Raw genomic sequence first — 17,500 nt, forward strand, 5'->3', positions numbered from 1 at the left:
TATTTTTTTGGCTTGATGGATAAGTTATTTTTGCTCTGCTCTCCATCGTATACTTTAATGCGCTCAAATGTAATCAAAGATTAAATCTAGAATAAGCACATTGCGAAAGTATATGCGAGTATATTTTTTCTCGAAACAGATATAACGCTTTTTTCTCCGATATACTCTGCCGCGGTTTTGACAAGAGCATTTTGGTTGGACAAATTTATGAGCTTTTTATCTAGTCGGATAATTTCCTGTAATACCAATTTTCGACGTTACGAGGGAGGAAAATGAACTGGAATGAAAAAAAATCAGATCGGTTGCACGATAAAACATTTCAATTCGAATGCAAGTATTGACTGTTGGTAATAAATATACCATGTATTAATTTCCCACATGACATACTGCACAAAGGCAGGAAACTGTACACTCGAGCCCGACGCAAAGAGAAGAAGGTTCTTATCGGACATATCTGTGATGCGAAATTTTGATAAGATTGATATTCCAACAGCTCATTAACTTGATATGTCTGATTGGCATTTACAGGTGTTTGTACGAACACATCCGTCACATGTGAGAGTTTACTGGGACTCATTACCTGTCAGATGAGTAATTTCATATATCATTATAAATGAAGATGAAAGACCGTGTGGAAATTCTTCATTATCATGTGTTAATAATATTCCACGTATGCTATCAACATTTAGAAAAAAGTAAGATAAAATAAAATAGAGAGAGGAAGAAAAGCAGGAAGAGGATCCACTTTTGGTATCGATTACCACGAGTCCGTTTTCCGATCCTTTCCGAAGCCCCGAAACTGCCAATATCCTTCACGACTTTTGAATCACGTCTCACTCCGCTGCGTGAATCCGGTTTCACAAAGCTTCGAAAACTCTCGTGTCCTGAACCTCGCCGGGGGATTAACCAGCGTCTCCCAGTCACCCTTTCCCCTTCTGCTGTCATAACTCCAGAGGGGAAAAAATGTAAGAATGAAAAAAAGGCATAACACCCCCCCACCCCCTTACCCAACCCTACCCCGGCCCTAAAAAAAAGAACAACAGCATTCTCAGCCAGCAGTGCAAAACCATAAACCAAACTCTAAACCTAAAACCTTTTCCCATAGCCCACGGTCGACTAGATGCGTCGTTAGATAAAAGTTTATCCCCACACGGTAAACCCTGTCATCTGAAAATGAAATATGTCACCCATACCCCGCAACCACCTGTTTCTGGTGATCACTCGCGCGTCCTCCTTTCCCTCCTGCCCTTCCTTTCCCCTCCCCTCCCCTCCCCTCCCTCCCTCCTGTCCTTCCTTTCCCCGTCCCTCCCCTCCCTCCCTCACCTCTCCCCTCAAACCCTTTCCCCTCCCACATGTTCTGATGCTCCCTTCCTCCCTCCCCCCTCTCCTACCCTCCCAACGCCCCCACCTTTCTCCCTTCGTTCTCCGATCTCCTCCGCCTTCCCACGATATCTCCCTCGACACCGGCTGGTAGTGTGGTCTGTTATTTTTTCCACACTGCCGACGACCCTCCTGGCATATGCTGCATGTTAGAAACGGATTATTTGGGCAGTCATTAGCATTCACATTTAATTAAGACAAATTGCATCTTATCAGTAATCTTTATCCCTTGTTTTCTTTCTTCTTCTCCTCTTCCCCCTTAATTTTCCAACCCTTTTCCTGTGGCATCTGCCTTGCGTCCTGGGAACCATGTGGTTGGAATCACTGAATAATGGAGAAGACGTGTGTACGCAGAGGTATATGCTTGTGTGTGTATGTATGTGTGTACGCAAACGTGTGTGGGTTTGCGCAAGACTACTTATGCAGAGACCCGCTTGTCTATGTGCAACTTAAATCCATGTTCTCGATACGCTAATGCTTCAACAAGAACCCATTCTGTGTAAGGCGCGTAACATAATATCTGGATAATATGTCAATAATTTCGCCCCGTTGGCAATCTAAATAAACCATAAATACATCGGAAGATAAAACCAAAGACCGAAGTCCTCGAATAACCATAAATTTTAGCATTAAAGCCCTCAAATCTCCCTCAAGATAAGAATAAACAGTATTGCCCATGAATAAAATTAAATCAAAACAAACAGACGCAGCAGGCCTAGGCGAACGCTCCTCCCTCCGACCCATATAGTATGTGTCGATGGTTTGTTTTAGGCCCGGGGCATTAGACAGGTTGTAGAGCATTATGAATGGCGGGGCATTTGGTTACAGCCAGAGGTGGGAGGAGGAGGAGGAGGAGGAGGAGGAGGAGGAGGAGGAGGAGGAGGAGGAGGAGGAGGAGGAGGAGGAGGAGGAGGAGGAGGAGGAGGAAGAAGGAAAAGGAAAAGGAAAAGGAAAAGGAAAAGGAAAAGGAAAAGGAAAAGGAAAAGGAAAAGGAAAAGGAAAAGGAAAAGGAAAAGGAAAAGGAAAAGAAAGAGGAAGAGGAAAAGAAAGAGGAAGAGGAAAAGAAAGAGGAAGAGGAAAAGAAAGAGGAAAAGAAAGAGGAGGTAGTGGTGGAGGTGGTGGTTAAATTTTAAATGTATATAGTAGGAAATGATAGTAATCACAATTATTATCCTTATTTTTTCCCGTTACAATTATCATGCCATTATCACGATCACCCATGTTACTAGAACAATCAGTATCATTCATGATAGCCAGAAATCATAATATGAATGTACCCGAAGATAACCCGCGACGAAAAAACGAGCAAAACTGTAAACAAACCCGTTCGGTATGGCTCTAAACCATCACCTCCCGCGGCCCTTTGCAAGCTTATAGGTATATAAACACGAGATAAGCGAGCTGTACTCTGAACCCATATGTTTCTGATGCTCACCTCCAAGACCACCAATACACCGCGACGCATACATTTTTTTCCTCCTTCCCCTTTTTTATGCGTTGAGACAGCAGCTGTGTTGTGGGGCGAGCACGGCCGGTTGCATGATCGCTGGTGGCGCCTCTATTTTGTTTAACATTTCGCTATTTTGTTTTCGCCGGGGTGTTTTTGGTTACATTGCGTTTTATAGTTCTGTTGCGTGTGCATTAGAAAAAAGTAAACTCCTCTTTTTTTGGGCATGATGATTTACGTATTGATATTGTGAAGTTTTAGTTTTCGGGCGATTTAATTAAACACGATTTCGGTCCGGTTCTTTAATCGCACGCTTGACCGAGATTTAAACTGTCAAACTTGCACAGCTGAACAAATGCGAACGCTAATCTACATCGTGTATGTGTGTATATACAGTACTATTTATAGATGTTGCAAAGGGTGTTTTCTCTATAAATTACACGGATACATTCTCCGCCCTCAAACGCCGAACAATCAAACGTCAAGATCCCGTAAACAGAGAATCCAAACATCTGCCGCAGGACGTGGAAAAAAGACATTCCAATCATCCGTAGCGCCGATAACTGACATTCCTAGCCTCCCCAACGGCGTTTGTCTCATAGCTCACGTCACAGTTTTATAGCGCACACTAACTACACAAACTGTGATCTGGGGACCGTCACCAGACTAACTTCTAGCGCATAGCCTGTCGAGGAGGAGGCCGGGAAAACAGATAAAAACTAAGAGACAGAAAGTTTTTCTCCCCTTCAGGACGACCCGTTAAAATCTGTCGCTGTCGAGGGAGCTGTGACGCGTGGCCCGGGTGCACCTTTGTATCATAAACTATGCTTGACACATTATCTTCTGTTCTTGCATACTAGAAAACTAACTTAAAGTTCGGATGATTCATAATGATAGGACAGACGAGACAGCTGTGTGTAAAGTTCGGGGCGACCAAACTCTGGCGGACTCGACTTCAAAGTGTTGTTCTGAATCTTGGCCATGACAAAGGCTTGTAAGCGCCTACTTCATCAAGGATCTGGGCGCTTGGTATTGAACAGTGGATCACAAACGGGTTTTATTCTGTATTCTGGGGCTTGTAATTACAAGGGAGAGTGAATACATGCACAAGGGAAATGGTGTGATACAGGCTCATCAGATTTGTCTGCACCATCTGTTTATTCATTTTATCATCGCCTTGCTTGTAATTTTCCGCCCGTGAGTAGTGACTGATAGACCTTTTCTTTTGTCTTTTACGGCTAGATATCACTATCGACCTATGACGCCAGGCACTGCCGATATTTTGGGAACCACTTCAGAAGGAAACAGCCACTCGAGCGCCTCAACCCAAACGCCAATTATCATTTATCGACTCAAGTGCCTAAACGCAGATATCAAAATTCTCTCGGAATACCTCTCGCCTCGGGGCTAGCCGGCGAGGACCAGCTCCTCAGGCCCGAGCCTGGCTTGCGCTGAGCACCCTGTGTGAATACCGCCAGGGGAGAGAGAGTGTCTGGTTCCACAAATCATAGTGAGACGCTCGCGAAAGAAGAGGGCTCATGTTTTGGCCCAATAGACCATACAAGAGTTATGGGAGAGGGAACAAAGCGACTTTTGAGGGGAGGCCTCGCGCTGCGCCCTGCTCCTTCCCCCTTCGGCGCCCTCATAACTTAACCTGACGTGACCCACATTTTTTCCCCTCGACACGTGACGTCTCTGTCGCGGCTTTTGCATAGGGAATCAATGAAGTCTATCTGCCGGCGATTGCTGACAAATGTATTCATTGTTCAGGCGAAAGGTATCGATAGGATTCACATCGGAAGGAGAGGTTTTGGTGATAGTTTTCATTTGTTTGTTTGCATTTACATATATATATATATATATATATATATATATATATATATATATATATATATAGAGAGAGAGAGAGAGAGAGAGAGAGAGAGAGAATTGCACTAAAACACAAATTGATATTCTATTAATAGATATATATATATTTTATAGAACTATTAAATTCTTATTGTTAGTAGTAAATAATAGGTATGGCGCCCTTATGCTAACACTGGTTCATATTAAGATTTGTTTTTTCTTTTTTGACAACGACGTATCAGCTCAGGTATATGTTTACACGCCAAACATTCTCCATGTTTTATAATAATCACCATATTTATGCCAATCTATATAACCACCTCAATTTTTTTTTTTTTTATCCTTTTCACAGTAATACATTTTAGGCCCAAAATATTATTAAACGAGGATTAGATTAATAACAATAAAAGATTTAAGCTCCCCCCTCTCTCCTCCTCCCACACACCACGCCCCTCCCCCCTTTCACAAAAAAAAGATAATATGAAAAAAATAAACAAATAACCAGATCTGATTACAGCGTTAATGGGATCATTCCACTATAACTCAATAAATAATCCCCACAACAGTGAGTGGCCCGCCTGATTCAACCCCAATACACGGCCGGTCATTGTAATAGACAAATCCCTTCATTATAATCTCATTACATTAGCCATCATTTCAAATAGTAGCCTTTCCCCCCTTTTATCTTTTTTGGCAAAAGATAAATAACGAATCATGATTTATATATATATATATATATATATATATATATATATATATATATATACACGTGTGTGTGTGTGTGTGTGTGTGTGTGTGTGTGTGTGTGTGTGTGTGTGTGTGTGTGTGTGTGTGTGTGTGTGTGTGTGTGTGTGTGTGTGTGTGTGTGTGCATGTATCCATCTATGTATTATGTATATATAATTTGACCAGATAAGAAACAAATATTTTTAAAAAATAGACGAATGCAAACATAGACCTACAATGTGCCTTCCTTTTATGCGCAGCCATAAATAAATTAATTCAGGTGGCATCAGCTAGACGCAGGGTTCAGCCCCATGAAAAGAGGGTCATTATATCAATCAAAACCGTTCATTATGTTTGATTCCTCGAGACAGATGGCAACGATCACATGCTGGATGGTGGCGGATGTACAATAATGATTGATGACCTGCGATACAATGCTTCATTCAGTGTGCTAGATCCTTTTCTGGGGGCGGAGCTGTTGTTGTTGTTGTTCGTGTGTTGTGGTGTGATTGTTTTGTCTTTGTTTGAATATTTTATGGTGTACTTTTGTGTACGTGTGTGTGTGGGATTTATATTTTTTGTTATGTATTTTGATGATTTTATTTTATTTCATTTTTTTATTGAGTCTGTGTGTGTGTGTGTGTGTGTGTGTGTGTGTGTGTGTGTGTGTGTGTGTGTGTGTGTGTGTGTGTGTGTGTGTGTGTGTGTGTGTGCGCGCGTGTGTGTGTGCATCTAGGTAACTGAGTGGGTGCGGGACTGTGGTATGGGTGTGAATGTGACTTGGCGATATCAGAGAGAATATCCTGTAAAAGGAACTATTTGACTGCAAGGAATGTCAGGAATGGTTTGAAATACATTCGTTATGCATCATTTAAAGATCGCGATAATTTGCGGAAGAAAAAGAATCGTCGATCTATACATTCAACATTTTATCACAGTAACTACAATTCTCTCTTCACGGTCTCATTCGAAACAATCTGTTTTGACAAAGAAAAGTGGGAATTCAGCTGAATAGTAAAGTGCGTTTGAGGATATACAATAAAAGTGTGGGTGTAAATAAAATCTATTGAATGTATAAATGGATTTCTTGAGTACATAAATACAAAACGGTATATAAATCTTCGAACCACAAATATGAGCCACTTGCTAAGAGGAATCCACTCACTCCAAGGAATATTCTACTTCAAGCAGTCCCTCACTTAAGAGGAACCACTCACTTAACCGGCCAACTAACTCAGCCCCCCTCCCCCGTCCCCCTCATTCATAGCTGGTGTGCCAATGATCAGTAACGAGGGCCCCTTGCAGCCCGTCGTGTCACTCGCCGTGTGTGGTCCCGGGAAGGACGCGCGCGTTGGGGTAATTCTGCGCCATTACCCTCGGCTTAAGTACTCCCTCTCTTCCCTTGCTTATTTTCCCCTCGTCGGACTAATGAGCGACGCCGTGCTTGCAGACACGTGGCGTGAGATCCGCCCTGAAGAGGTAAGGTTCTCCCCGGCAAGCTCAGTCACCGGCGTGTCCTCCGGAGCGCAGAATTTCGCAGATTAGCGTCTCCGGCGTTGTGTAGGCGACATCAGAAAGTTGAACTCCACAAATACTGGTTGGGCGCGATGTCGTAAAAACGCCTCTTTGTTTCTCAAAGTCGTATGTAAATCTGGAGCGTTAATTATAGCATGAAGGTGGGATTATCCCCATTAGTGATGCTGCATCATGGATTATCTCGAGAACTACGGGCCTCTCGTGGTTTTACTGTTCAATGTCTCTGGCAGCATTCAGGGCGAACTGCGTCACCCTTGTCCCACTGAATGTTGCATGGGTACGGCTTTGAGGCAGCATTGTGCTACATTAGCTCTGCTGAAGGACCAGTACTCTAGCATTCAGTGTTAAAGGTATATGATGCAAATTGCACGAAGTAATGTCAGTCGGGGAAGCTGAATCATGATTGGTTAGCGATCTTAAAAGCAAGCGTGACCTATTAACAGGTTCGAATACACACACACACACACACACACACACACACACACACACACACACACACATATGTATATATATATATATATATATATATATATATATATATATATATATATATATGTTGATACGGACGACCTTATAAGCGGATGTGTTATTTTTGTGTGAATCTGTTTGTAAGTGTGTGTGTGTGCGGGGGGGGGGGGGGGTCGGTGCTGTTCCTACAAGTCATTAGGCGTGTTATCCTCACCGGGGATGTAGTTAGCTTTCCCAGTCGAGGCAGATACAATGTGTCCCTCAGAAGCAGATGCTTTCACTACGATTCCACCTCCGACCGTTCCCAGCAACCCCCGCCGTTCGTCACACGAGCGCCGTTCAGCCTAAATACCTCCGCGAGGCCAGACCTTTGTCCTGTTCCATTTATTCGTCAATTGTTGCTCTTTTAGTCTCTCCTGTCTGACTTGTGACGTTCTGTTGTGATGGTTACTGAAGCCCGTCGACGCTTTATCACAAGTTACCACCATATCGGCCTCTTCTGCACCCGGGGCGAGGGAAGGGCACGGTGAAGGGCTGGAGCTCTAGGGCGTCTGTGAGCACCTTGTTGTTACGAGGTTCCCCTGGGGAGCCTCTGATGTCTGAAGAAGCCTCAGTGTGCTCTCTGCCACTTCCGTTCTCTGGCTACTTCTCTTTGACTTAGTATTTAGGGTCCGTACACTTACATCCTGACACACTAATAATCACACACATAAATATATATATATATATATATATATATATATATATATATGTGTGTGTGTGTGTGTGTGTGTGTGTGTGTGTGTGTGTGTGTGTGTGTGTGTGTGTGTGTGTGTGTGTGTGTGTGTATGTATATATGAGAGAGTGAGAGAGAGAGAGATTTATGTGTGTGTGTGTGTATGTATGTATGTATGTATGTATATATATATATACATATATATATACATATATATATATATATATATATATATATATATATATATATATATATATATATGTAAAGTTTCAGACTGGCTAACGACAGGAGATACGTTTTTATAGAGCGAAATTTTGACGGCTAATCCATTTGCGCGAACTCCCTGAAGTGGCGAGGTCGAGACACGGCTCCCCATAAGGTCTTCATATGGACGTTAACCAAGACAAATTCACACATTGAGGTGTCACCGAAGAGCGCCCTTGCTGTATGCTCTCTCTCTGGGCATCGGTTGAGACCAGCAGATCAGAGAATAGATGTGTGTGCTGGGAGGTTTGGATATGATTTTGTGTATATATACCTCTTTTATATATATATATATATATATATATATATATATATATATATATATATATATATATATATATATATATATATATATATAGACATACACACACATGTATGTATATGTAGATGTGTGTGTGTGTGATTAGTTTGTTGATTCTTATATAATGAGAACTTAATTACCATTAGAATAAACAGTAGTAATACAGAACATGCAGTTATAGCTATCGTATTCGTAGTTTTGCCAATAGCCTGCCAAACCAAATATGATACGCCTGTTTTTCTCGCAATTACAATTCCCTCATTGTGCCTTTCGCCCTACAACAACATCCTCGTTGTAACCTCAAAGAGAATCGCCCTGCTCTCCCATGCAATCCACATTAATATCTGACTAGACGCTGTATCCTTCGCTACTTCGCCAACTTCCTTCCAGACTCTCCAGACTCTCCAGACTTCTTCAGCATAATCCGCTCGTATTTCACCATCACACCTCAGCGCCACCTTTCACAATTTACCACCATAATCTCACCATCACCGTCTCATCTTCTCCCTTCCCTTGGAGCGAAGCGGGGAAGGGGTAGGGCTTTGGAGGGAGGGAAGGGGTCGAGGGAGAGGGTGGAAGGGAGGGGAGGGGGAGAGGGACACGGAGGAAGGGAGGGGAGGGGGAGAGGGACACGGAGGAAGGGGAGGGAGGAAGAGGAAGGGGGAGAGGGAGGGTCAAGGGAGACAGGGAGGAGAGGGGGAGGGGCTGTGGGAGAGCGATGTGTCCCCTGTTGAAGAACAATAGGTGTAGCGCTGGGAGAAGCATGTAGGGTCACGGGAGGTCACAATGTCTGGCGATTATGACGGTGATCGGGGTCGTGATGGGGATGTAGCAGCCTCCTCACGTGACTTGGGCGTCTAGGGATTTCGGTTCAAGGAATTTCTGTCACCCTTTTTCAGCTTTTATTTTTTATTTTTTTTGTTACGTGTGGTTGAGGAGTTGCTCGGAAATATAGCCATACGTACGAAGGGATTTTGTAAAAGTGATTCAACTGATAATACCAAGATTTCGTATGGTGAATAATAAACATCCTCTCAGCTACAGATCATAAAAAAGAAAACAGAAACAGCCTCCCACAACGGCCGCTCGGAGCATTATTGAGACGTCCTATGGCATTTCCATTAACAAATATTAGCATACGTGCTTTCAGAAAAAAATGATGAATTGATACCGCGTCGCCGTGAAAGCCGAATATGATTATAATAGCAATCAGGGTCGGGAGGAGCGGCGGTCAGCTGCCACAATACCCGGTGGCATGGCGGGGCGATGGCAGCCGCGCGATGCCTGATGCCTGATTAATGGCCTCCTCCACACCTCCTTGTACCTCCTCTTTCCTCTTATTCCTCGGATACATGTTCGCAACGTCGTGTTTTCTTGGCTGTGTTGTGTTCCGCGGACGCCGGATTTTCGGGGCTGGTTTTATTTCGCCGGTTTTCTGGGTGGATTTCCTCGCCGTTCGGACCATCGTCGTTATTCCCCGGCGGCTCAGACTCTATTTTTTTCTCTCCATCATCTTCACCATCAACATTTTCTCCTATTGTTTTTTATCATAAGATATTCCCCATTTATTTTATATATATATTTATATGTTTTCCGCATCTCCCCTCTCTGTACTTCCTCCCATACCCCCATTCTCTCCCCCATGCACCTCCAGCCCCATTCTTCAGGAACAACCTGTTGGCTTCTGGCTGCTGCCGCTGTCATTCACAATGAAGTAAGAATCAGTATCCGCCTGGAACCTTGTCACGTCACAGGTATGATGAAGAGCTCAGGCCCTGGGCGTGGGCGGGGGTGGGGGTAGGGGGGATAGAGGCTGGAAGGAGGATGTAGGGGAGTGGGGGGGAGGGGGGAGGAGGAAGGAGACATGGCAGAAGAAGGGATAGCAACCAAAGCTGATGATGAAGAAAAGGAGTAAAAAATGAATATGATGAATGTATTTATATATGAATGTATATATGTGGACACACACACACACACACACACACACACACACACACACACACACACACACACACACATATGTGTGTGTGTGTGTGTGTGTGTGTGTGCGCGCGCGCGCGCAAATATACATTCATACACACATACAGGTGTGTATGTGTGCAGGAGAGAGAGAGAGAGAGAGAGAGAGAGAGAGAGAGAGAGAGAGAGAGAGAGAGAGAGAGAGAGAGAGAGAGAGAGAGAGAGAGAGAGAGAAAGCATGAGGGGGGGGGGAGAAAAAAGAGAGATGCTTATAGGTTGTGATTTCTTTTAAATAGCTATTAATGAACGCGTCGAGTGTTAAGGAAAACAAACATCGAAGGCGAATTCAGACCAGAACAGAAATAATGATGATGGAAAAGAATGGACCTTCCCAGAGAGAAAATGCCTCGGCCACGAGAGAGTGAAATCCAATGGTTCCTCCATGAAAGGGAGATTTATAAAAGGAAATGTCCTTAATCACGCCCCTTCTCGGTGTTATCTAAGACTCCGGGATTCTCAGGGTCTCTTCACAAGCGCCCCGGCGGTGAACAGCGATCGGTCCCGCTAGAGTAGCTTCCCCACGGCGGCCACACCTCGCCCCACGGTGTTTTCTCATCTCACTCAAAGAACCGTAGCAAAAAAGAAAGTGACCCACCCCAAAGGAGGAACAGAAAATCGGTACCGAAGCGCGGCGAACAAAGTCGACAAGACGCCCCGAGACAACTGAGTGGCGTTCCGAGGCGATTCAGCGGAGGTAAATCATTGTTGTCCTCTGTCTTGCCGGCCGCAGATTCTACTCTGTGAACGACCCTAAAAGGCCAGTGGACTCTGATTGTACAGATTCACTTAGGCAGTCCCACGCCGGCCATGGAGGGCAACGAGTTCTCGACCTTTCCAAACCTTCGGGAAAATCGGTGGGATGAAAGGGGTCGGATGCAAGGCAGATTTATACTTGTGAAGGGCGCAGACCGATAGAGGTTTAGATATATGAATAATAGATTGATTGCTAAGTCAGCATCTGACGAAACCACAAATGAAGAAATGATGTCCGGTGCGACGGTATAGCAAGAGTGTGACGAGTGGTGGACGTAAAGATATCCTGAGGATGCGCTCATGGCGAGGCACCTTGGAGCATCTTCGCTTGCGTAAAAATTCCCTGAAATCTATACAGTCGCGATGAAGAAAGAGAGCAAAGAAAAACACCATTACATCGCCAGTTCTAAAGGCATCACGCGGACCGCGCACTGCAGGAGTTCTTCGCCTCAAAGACGGATCCAAGCCAGCCAAGAATATAAGAAATACAACGAAGCGAAGCAACGATGTTGTTGGTATGTTCACGGGTCTGGCATCCCGTCACTGCCCGGGATTCCCTCTCGATTTGACACCTTAACTTAGCATCTTACAACAGAAGTCGGGATTCCCGCGAACAACCTGCGCATTCTGAACGCAAAACAAATATTGTATAATCGTTTTTATTCCTTTGAGTATTCTTGTCGCAGCGAATTACTTATTTTTAGCCTCGAAACAGGAATGAAATCTCAACTTTTCACGCGTCGAAAATACGTCATTAAATTTCCTCTCCGTCATGCATAAAAGTTCCACGCACTATAGGGGTTCGGAAAGGGCTTTTGTTCTCCCAATCAAGAGAAATAGTAATCTCTGGGCACAAAAGGCCCCGAAGATACAACACACTTAGACATCCTCTCTTATCACACACAGGCGAGTCACGCCACGGCTTTGGGCGAACGTCTGCTTTGTAAATTTTGTATTTTGACCGACGAATAACACAAACAAACACAAAGATTCGATTTAGATGTTGATAGGTGGTCAGTCAAGCGGGTTTCTTTTGTTAATAGTTTTCACACGCCAACTGTCAACAAAGGGGAAAGATGCCGGCCCGGAACCCGTTTTCTATTCATATAACCATTCACTGTTCCGGTTGTCTGATATATAAATATATATATATATATATATATATATATATATATATATATATATATATATATATATATATGTATATGTATGTATGTATGTATGTATGTATATATATATATATGTATATATACATACATATGTACATATATATATGTATATATACATACATATACACACACACATATATACATACACATACATATATATATATAGATATATATATATATATGTGTGTGTGTTTGTATGTATGTATGCAGATATATATACACATTGTGTGTAACTGTATATATTTTATATACGGTATATATACACAGTGGTCTGTGTCTATCTATTTTCTGTTCTTCTGGACTGATATAACGTATAGTGAAACTGTAAATATATAAACGAAAATTGCTAGGAAATTTAGAATTTACGAATTTTAGGAATTCTGTTGCTTTGCTCTCCGTTTGCTTGTATTTTGAGAACCAGTCAAATCAAGCTTAGATGTAAGTGATAAAAATAGATTCTATTTTACATAACTGTAGTTGATGAAAAGATAGATCTATTCTCTGTTCATATGTTAAAAGACTTGCTCGTCCTAACCGTAGCTCTAAAAAGGACTTTCTGTTCTTTCCACAGAGAGCAACGTTAGCGGAAAACGAAGTCCACACACTAAAGGAACAGCTCGATTCGATCAAGTGTCAGAAGGGCGTAAAGGAGAGCAACAATAACAATAATAACAACAACAACAACATCAATAGCACAAACTCCAACCATAATATAAACAAAAGCACAAACACAGAATCCAACAATGACGTAGTGGACTCCTCGGAAGGGAGCACAGAGCGGACGGGGAGGAGCACACCTGTCGAGGATATTATTCAGTCCAAAGAGAAAGAGGTAAGTGGGAGAGAGGCCTCGCGCTTGCTGGCGTCTCTGGAACATGCATGGACACCTTTGCCGTTTATAGACGTTTTGTGGGCTAAATACAGCAGTACTAATCATGAGCGTTTATCTATCTATCTATATATACATATATGCATATATATAATATAATGTATATGTATATTTGTATATATGTATATGTGTATGATTATATATGTACATGTGTATGAATGCATATATATATGTGTATATATATATATATATATATATATATATATATATATATATATATATATATATATGTATATATATGTATGTATATATATGCATATGCATATTTATGTATATATATATATATATATATATATATATATATATATATATATATATGCATATATATTAGAATTTATATATGTATACATATATGTATGTCTGTGTTTATATATACACATTATATATATCTGTGCATGTGTGTATTTACTCGTACATATACAGTCTACATATGGATGTGTAGAGCGTATACATACATGATTAAACATTCTATAATAAGCCATGATATGGATTACGCAGTGTTCTTATTATTTGGAGTTTCAAAAAAATGTATACACATAAATCTATACATGTATACATATAAACGTTTATGTTAACACTGATAAGCCTCTGAGTAAAAAAAAATAATAATAATAATAAAAAAATCTACAGCGCTAAATAATCCATTCGATGGATGTGTTGTACACGTATCGTTGCTCGCCATTAGATCGTGTTTATTAGGGCTGTGTACAGGTTTTGATGTTATCACGAGGCTTATTTCCTTTCTGGAGGTGCTGCGTCACCCGGCAAACCCAGTGTGCACGTGCCCGGCCAGGAGGAAACATTCTCGGGAACTTGCCAATGAGAAACTTGATTTGTTTAAATGTATAGATGATTTCATAAACACACATCATTGCAAACAACTAGGGTTCGACTGTGAAAGAACATGTCACTCTCAATAGTAACTGGCATTATAGGATATCGTTATTGATATCATTCAGAAACGCAGAGCTTCATTGTTCCAAATCGTATTTTAAGAGCTAAACATCATCTTCCCTTTTTTAACACTGATCTGTTTAATCTTTATCCCGGGGCATTACCAGCACAGCCACAGCCAGGCGAGAGACTTCATGATGTATGCTCGTCAGATCGCATGCCAGGGACACGCATTCTTCTGTTCCGCAGACTCGCGTCGCCGCCTCATTTCGGTGTGATGCTAGGGGGAGAGGGTCGCCGGGCAAAGGGGAAATGAGGGAATGGGGAGTAGAAATGATGGTCACAATGGTATTAGTGATGAGAGTATTGATAACGATGATGACGATGATTTTAACAATTCTGATAATAGTACTATTACTACTAATGGTAATGATAATGATAACAATGATAATGATAATAATAGCAATAATAACAATGATAATCCTAATGATATTCCTGATGATAATGATGATAATGATAGCAATGATGATCACATAACGATAAAAATGAATAGCTACGCCTATGACAACTACCATATTAAAATTGATAACAGCAATACCTGCGGTTATGCAAATAATAACAAAATCAATATACCCCAATCAAGCTTTTTCTTATAAACAATATCGCAAAGATTGACACAGCCTCCTCTCTGTCGCCCCAGTATGTGAGCGACACTATTGACAGGTTGAGATTGATGTTAAGGGAGCGATATCGGCCATCAAATTGGATCTGGGCGGATAGAGATGCTCTTGTCTGAGAATCCGCCGCCAGCATGGAGTCCATTTCCATACTCCCATCAATCAAATTGCAATGAGAGCTTTAAAATCAGTCAATCATAAGTCTTTATGGGGAGGGGGATACTTGTTTCTTTTTCTCGTTCGTGACACAAAGAACCGGAAGGATCTTGGTAGAAAGAGAGAAAAAAAAAATATATATATATATAGTAAGGGAAGGGAAGGGAAAAAAAGACAAAAGTTTACTGCAAGGAGGAATTAATCTTGTGTTGCTACAAAAGAACGACGGACCCTCACGATGAAGAAGAATATGCCAGATGAGTGATGAGTTCCAGGATCTATTGATATCATCTGTCCAGGGCGTCGGAAGTCCAACTGAGGCCAAGCCGCTTTCTTGCGCCCCGGTTGTTGTTGCGGCGGTGGGCGGAGGGAGGCCGTTGTCTCTCTCTCTCTCTCTCTCTCTCTCTCTCTCTCTCTCTCTCTCTCTCTCTCTCTCTCTCTCTCTCTCTCTCTCTCTCTCTCTCTCATTTCGTTCCTTTTCTCTTTTTTGTTCTCACATATTGCCTTTCCGCTCTTCCTTCTCCGCTTTTTACTCATACATTTTCTTTTACCTCATCTTATCATTTTCCCTCCACCTCTTCGTATTCTTTTTCTTCTTCCTCCTCTTCCACCTCTTCTTCCCCTCTCCCTCCTCCCCCTCCTCCCTTCTTCTTCTTCCTCCTCCTCCTCCTCCTCCTCCTCCTCCTCCTCCTCCTCCTCTTCCTCCTCCCCTCTTCCTCCTCCTCCTCCCCTCTTCCTTCTCCTCCCCCAGCACCCCTACTGCCACAACAATAATCGAGAAGTGGCCATCGGAAGCGAGGAAGAACCATCGGCTCCGGTCCATTTAGGATACTTGAGGGTGGACTCCTTAAAGATACGCTTAGCATTGTCTTCATGCTTGCTTTATACTCTCTTCCTTTCTTTCTTTCTTTAGTTGTGGTAGTTTAAGGTGGTTTTCCTTCTTTCACTCACTCACTCACTCTCTTTCTCCCTCCCTCAGATAAGCAATCGACATTTCATTAATGATCACAAATACACGAAAAAGCGAGATTTCCTCACCTCGACGAATACATATGAACAAATGAACACTTTAAAAATAGTGATAAATCCACACAGTTCCCTGCTGCGTACACAAACAAGGCAGAACACAGAACATCAAAGATCGTGCACCATTACGCACCAAATTAACAAGAGCGAGCAGCTCCCTGGATCTACAAAACGCCGGCTTTTAAACTCAAATTGTCGATACTATTTATTTCCCCTCCGCGGAGTAGCTGGAGTCATCAACTCGTCCAGAAAATGGTCTAAAGCCACGGTTCATTTCGGCTCGGGCAGGGCGCTCCGGCCATGAGGCGTCTCGCTCGCTGGCGCTGCTGCCTCCGTGCGAGTGGGCGAGCGAGCGAGCGAGTGGCTGGCGGAGGAGAGGCTTTTGGAACTCGTCTGAGAGTGGCAGTCCAAAGGCAGGACGAGTGATGAATTGGCTCTAGATGTTGCTGAAAGGTTTCGCTCTTTTTTCTTTCTTTGCTTTGTTTTTTGTTTTTATTTGCGGCATTTTCTTTCGGGAGGTTTTGTGAGCGTGTGGGAAGTACGAGTATAAATAGACACTGATATTCCTTGAACTTGGAGGGAACCGATAAGCGTCCAATGATTCGTTTTCGACTGCATGTTTTGGATTTATGTTTATTTGGATTTTTTTGTCTGTAGTCCCACAATACAAGCAACGTCGACTATTTTAACACTGGAGGACCATAAAGAGATGAAAAACAGCTTATCATAAATGCGGCCTATATTCCATACGCTCTTATTTACTCCGTTATACCATGTAGGTTGTAAATTCATTCTCGTATGCCATATATCATATCTGGGGTGGAGGATAAGGGTGGAGTCAGAGGGGGGGGGGGAGGCGGGGTGAGAGGGGGCGCTTCTCGTGGTCACTTTTACAACTTCTGAAGTCGTTCATGCGTGTAAGGTTTTGTGTCTTTTTTTCAAGAGAATACTGTTTCGTGCGGGTCGTATCCTTATATATATATATATATATATATATATATATATATATATATATATATATATATATATGTGTGTGTGTGTGTGTGTGTGTGTGTGTGTGTGTGTGTGTGTGTGTGTGTGTGTGTGTTACAATTACCTCAAAATAAGATAAGAAAGAAGGAGCGAAGACGTCGCGCCCAAACCCACACCAGCATTTATGTCCTCAAGTATCACTGCGTCCATTGAACCAGCGGAGAAAATTCGGAGCAAGGCAATCAGTGAGTCTAAATTTAC

General features: G+C 42.5%; 1 protein-coding gene across 38 annotated transcripts in view; it reads left to right on the forward strand.

Annotated features, from left to right (window-relative positions):
- Nucleotides 1–17,500, forward strand: part of ct (homeobox protein, cut) — a 357,912-nt gene that overhangs the window by 151,457 nt on the left and 188,955 nt on the right. For 22 of the 38 annotated variants that reach the window (XM_070123697.1, XM_070123698.1, XM_070123715.1 and 19 more), the window contains exon 2: nt 13,197–13,457. The exons of the other annotated variants lie outside the window; for them this stretch is intronic. In XM_070123697.1, coding sequence (XP_069979798.1) covers nt 13,197–13,457 — 261 coding nt within the window. The remainder of the gene's footprint in view (nt 1–13,196; nt 13,458–17,500) is intronic. 38 annotated transcript variants of the gene reach the window in all.

The sequence above is a fragment of the Penaeus vannamei genome, chromosome 7, assembly GCF_042767895.1.
Source record: "Penaeus vannamei isolate JL-2024 chromosome 7, ASM4276789v1, whole genome shotgun sequence".
Lineage (NCBI taxonomy): Eukaryota > Metazoa > Arthropoda > Malacostraca > Decapoda > Penaeidae > Penaeus > Penaeus vannamei.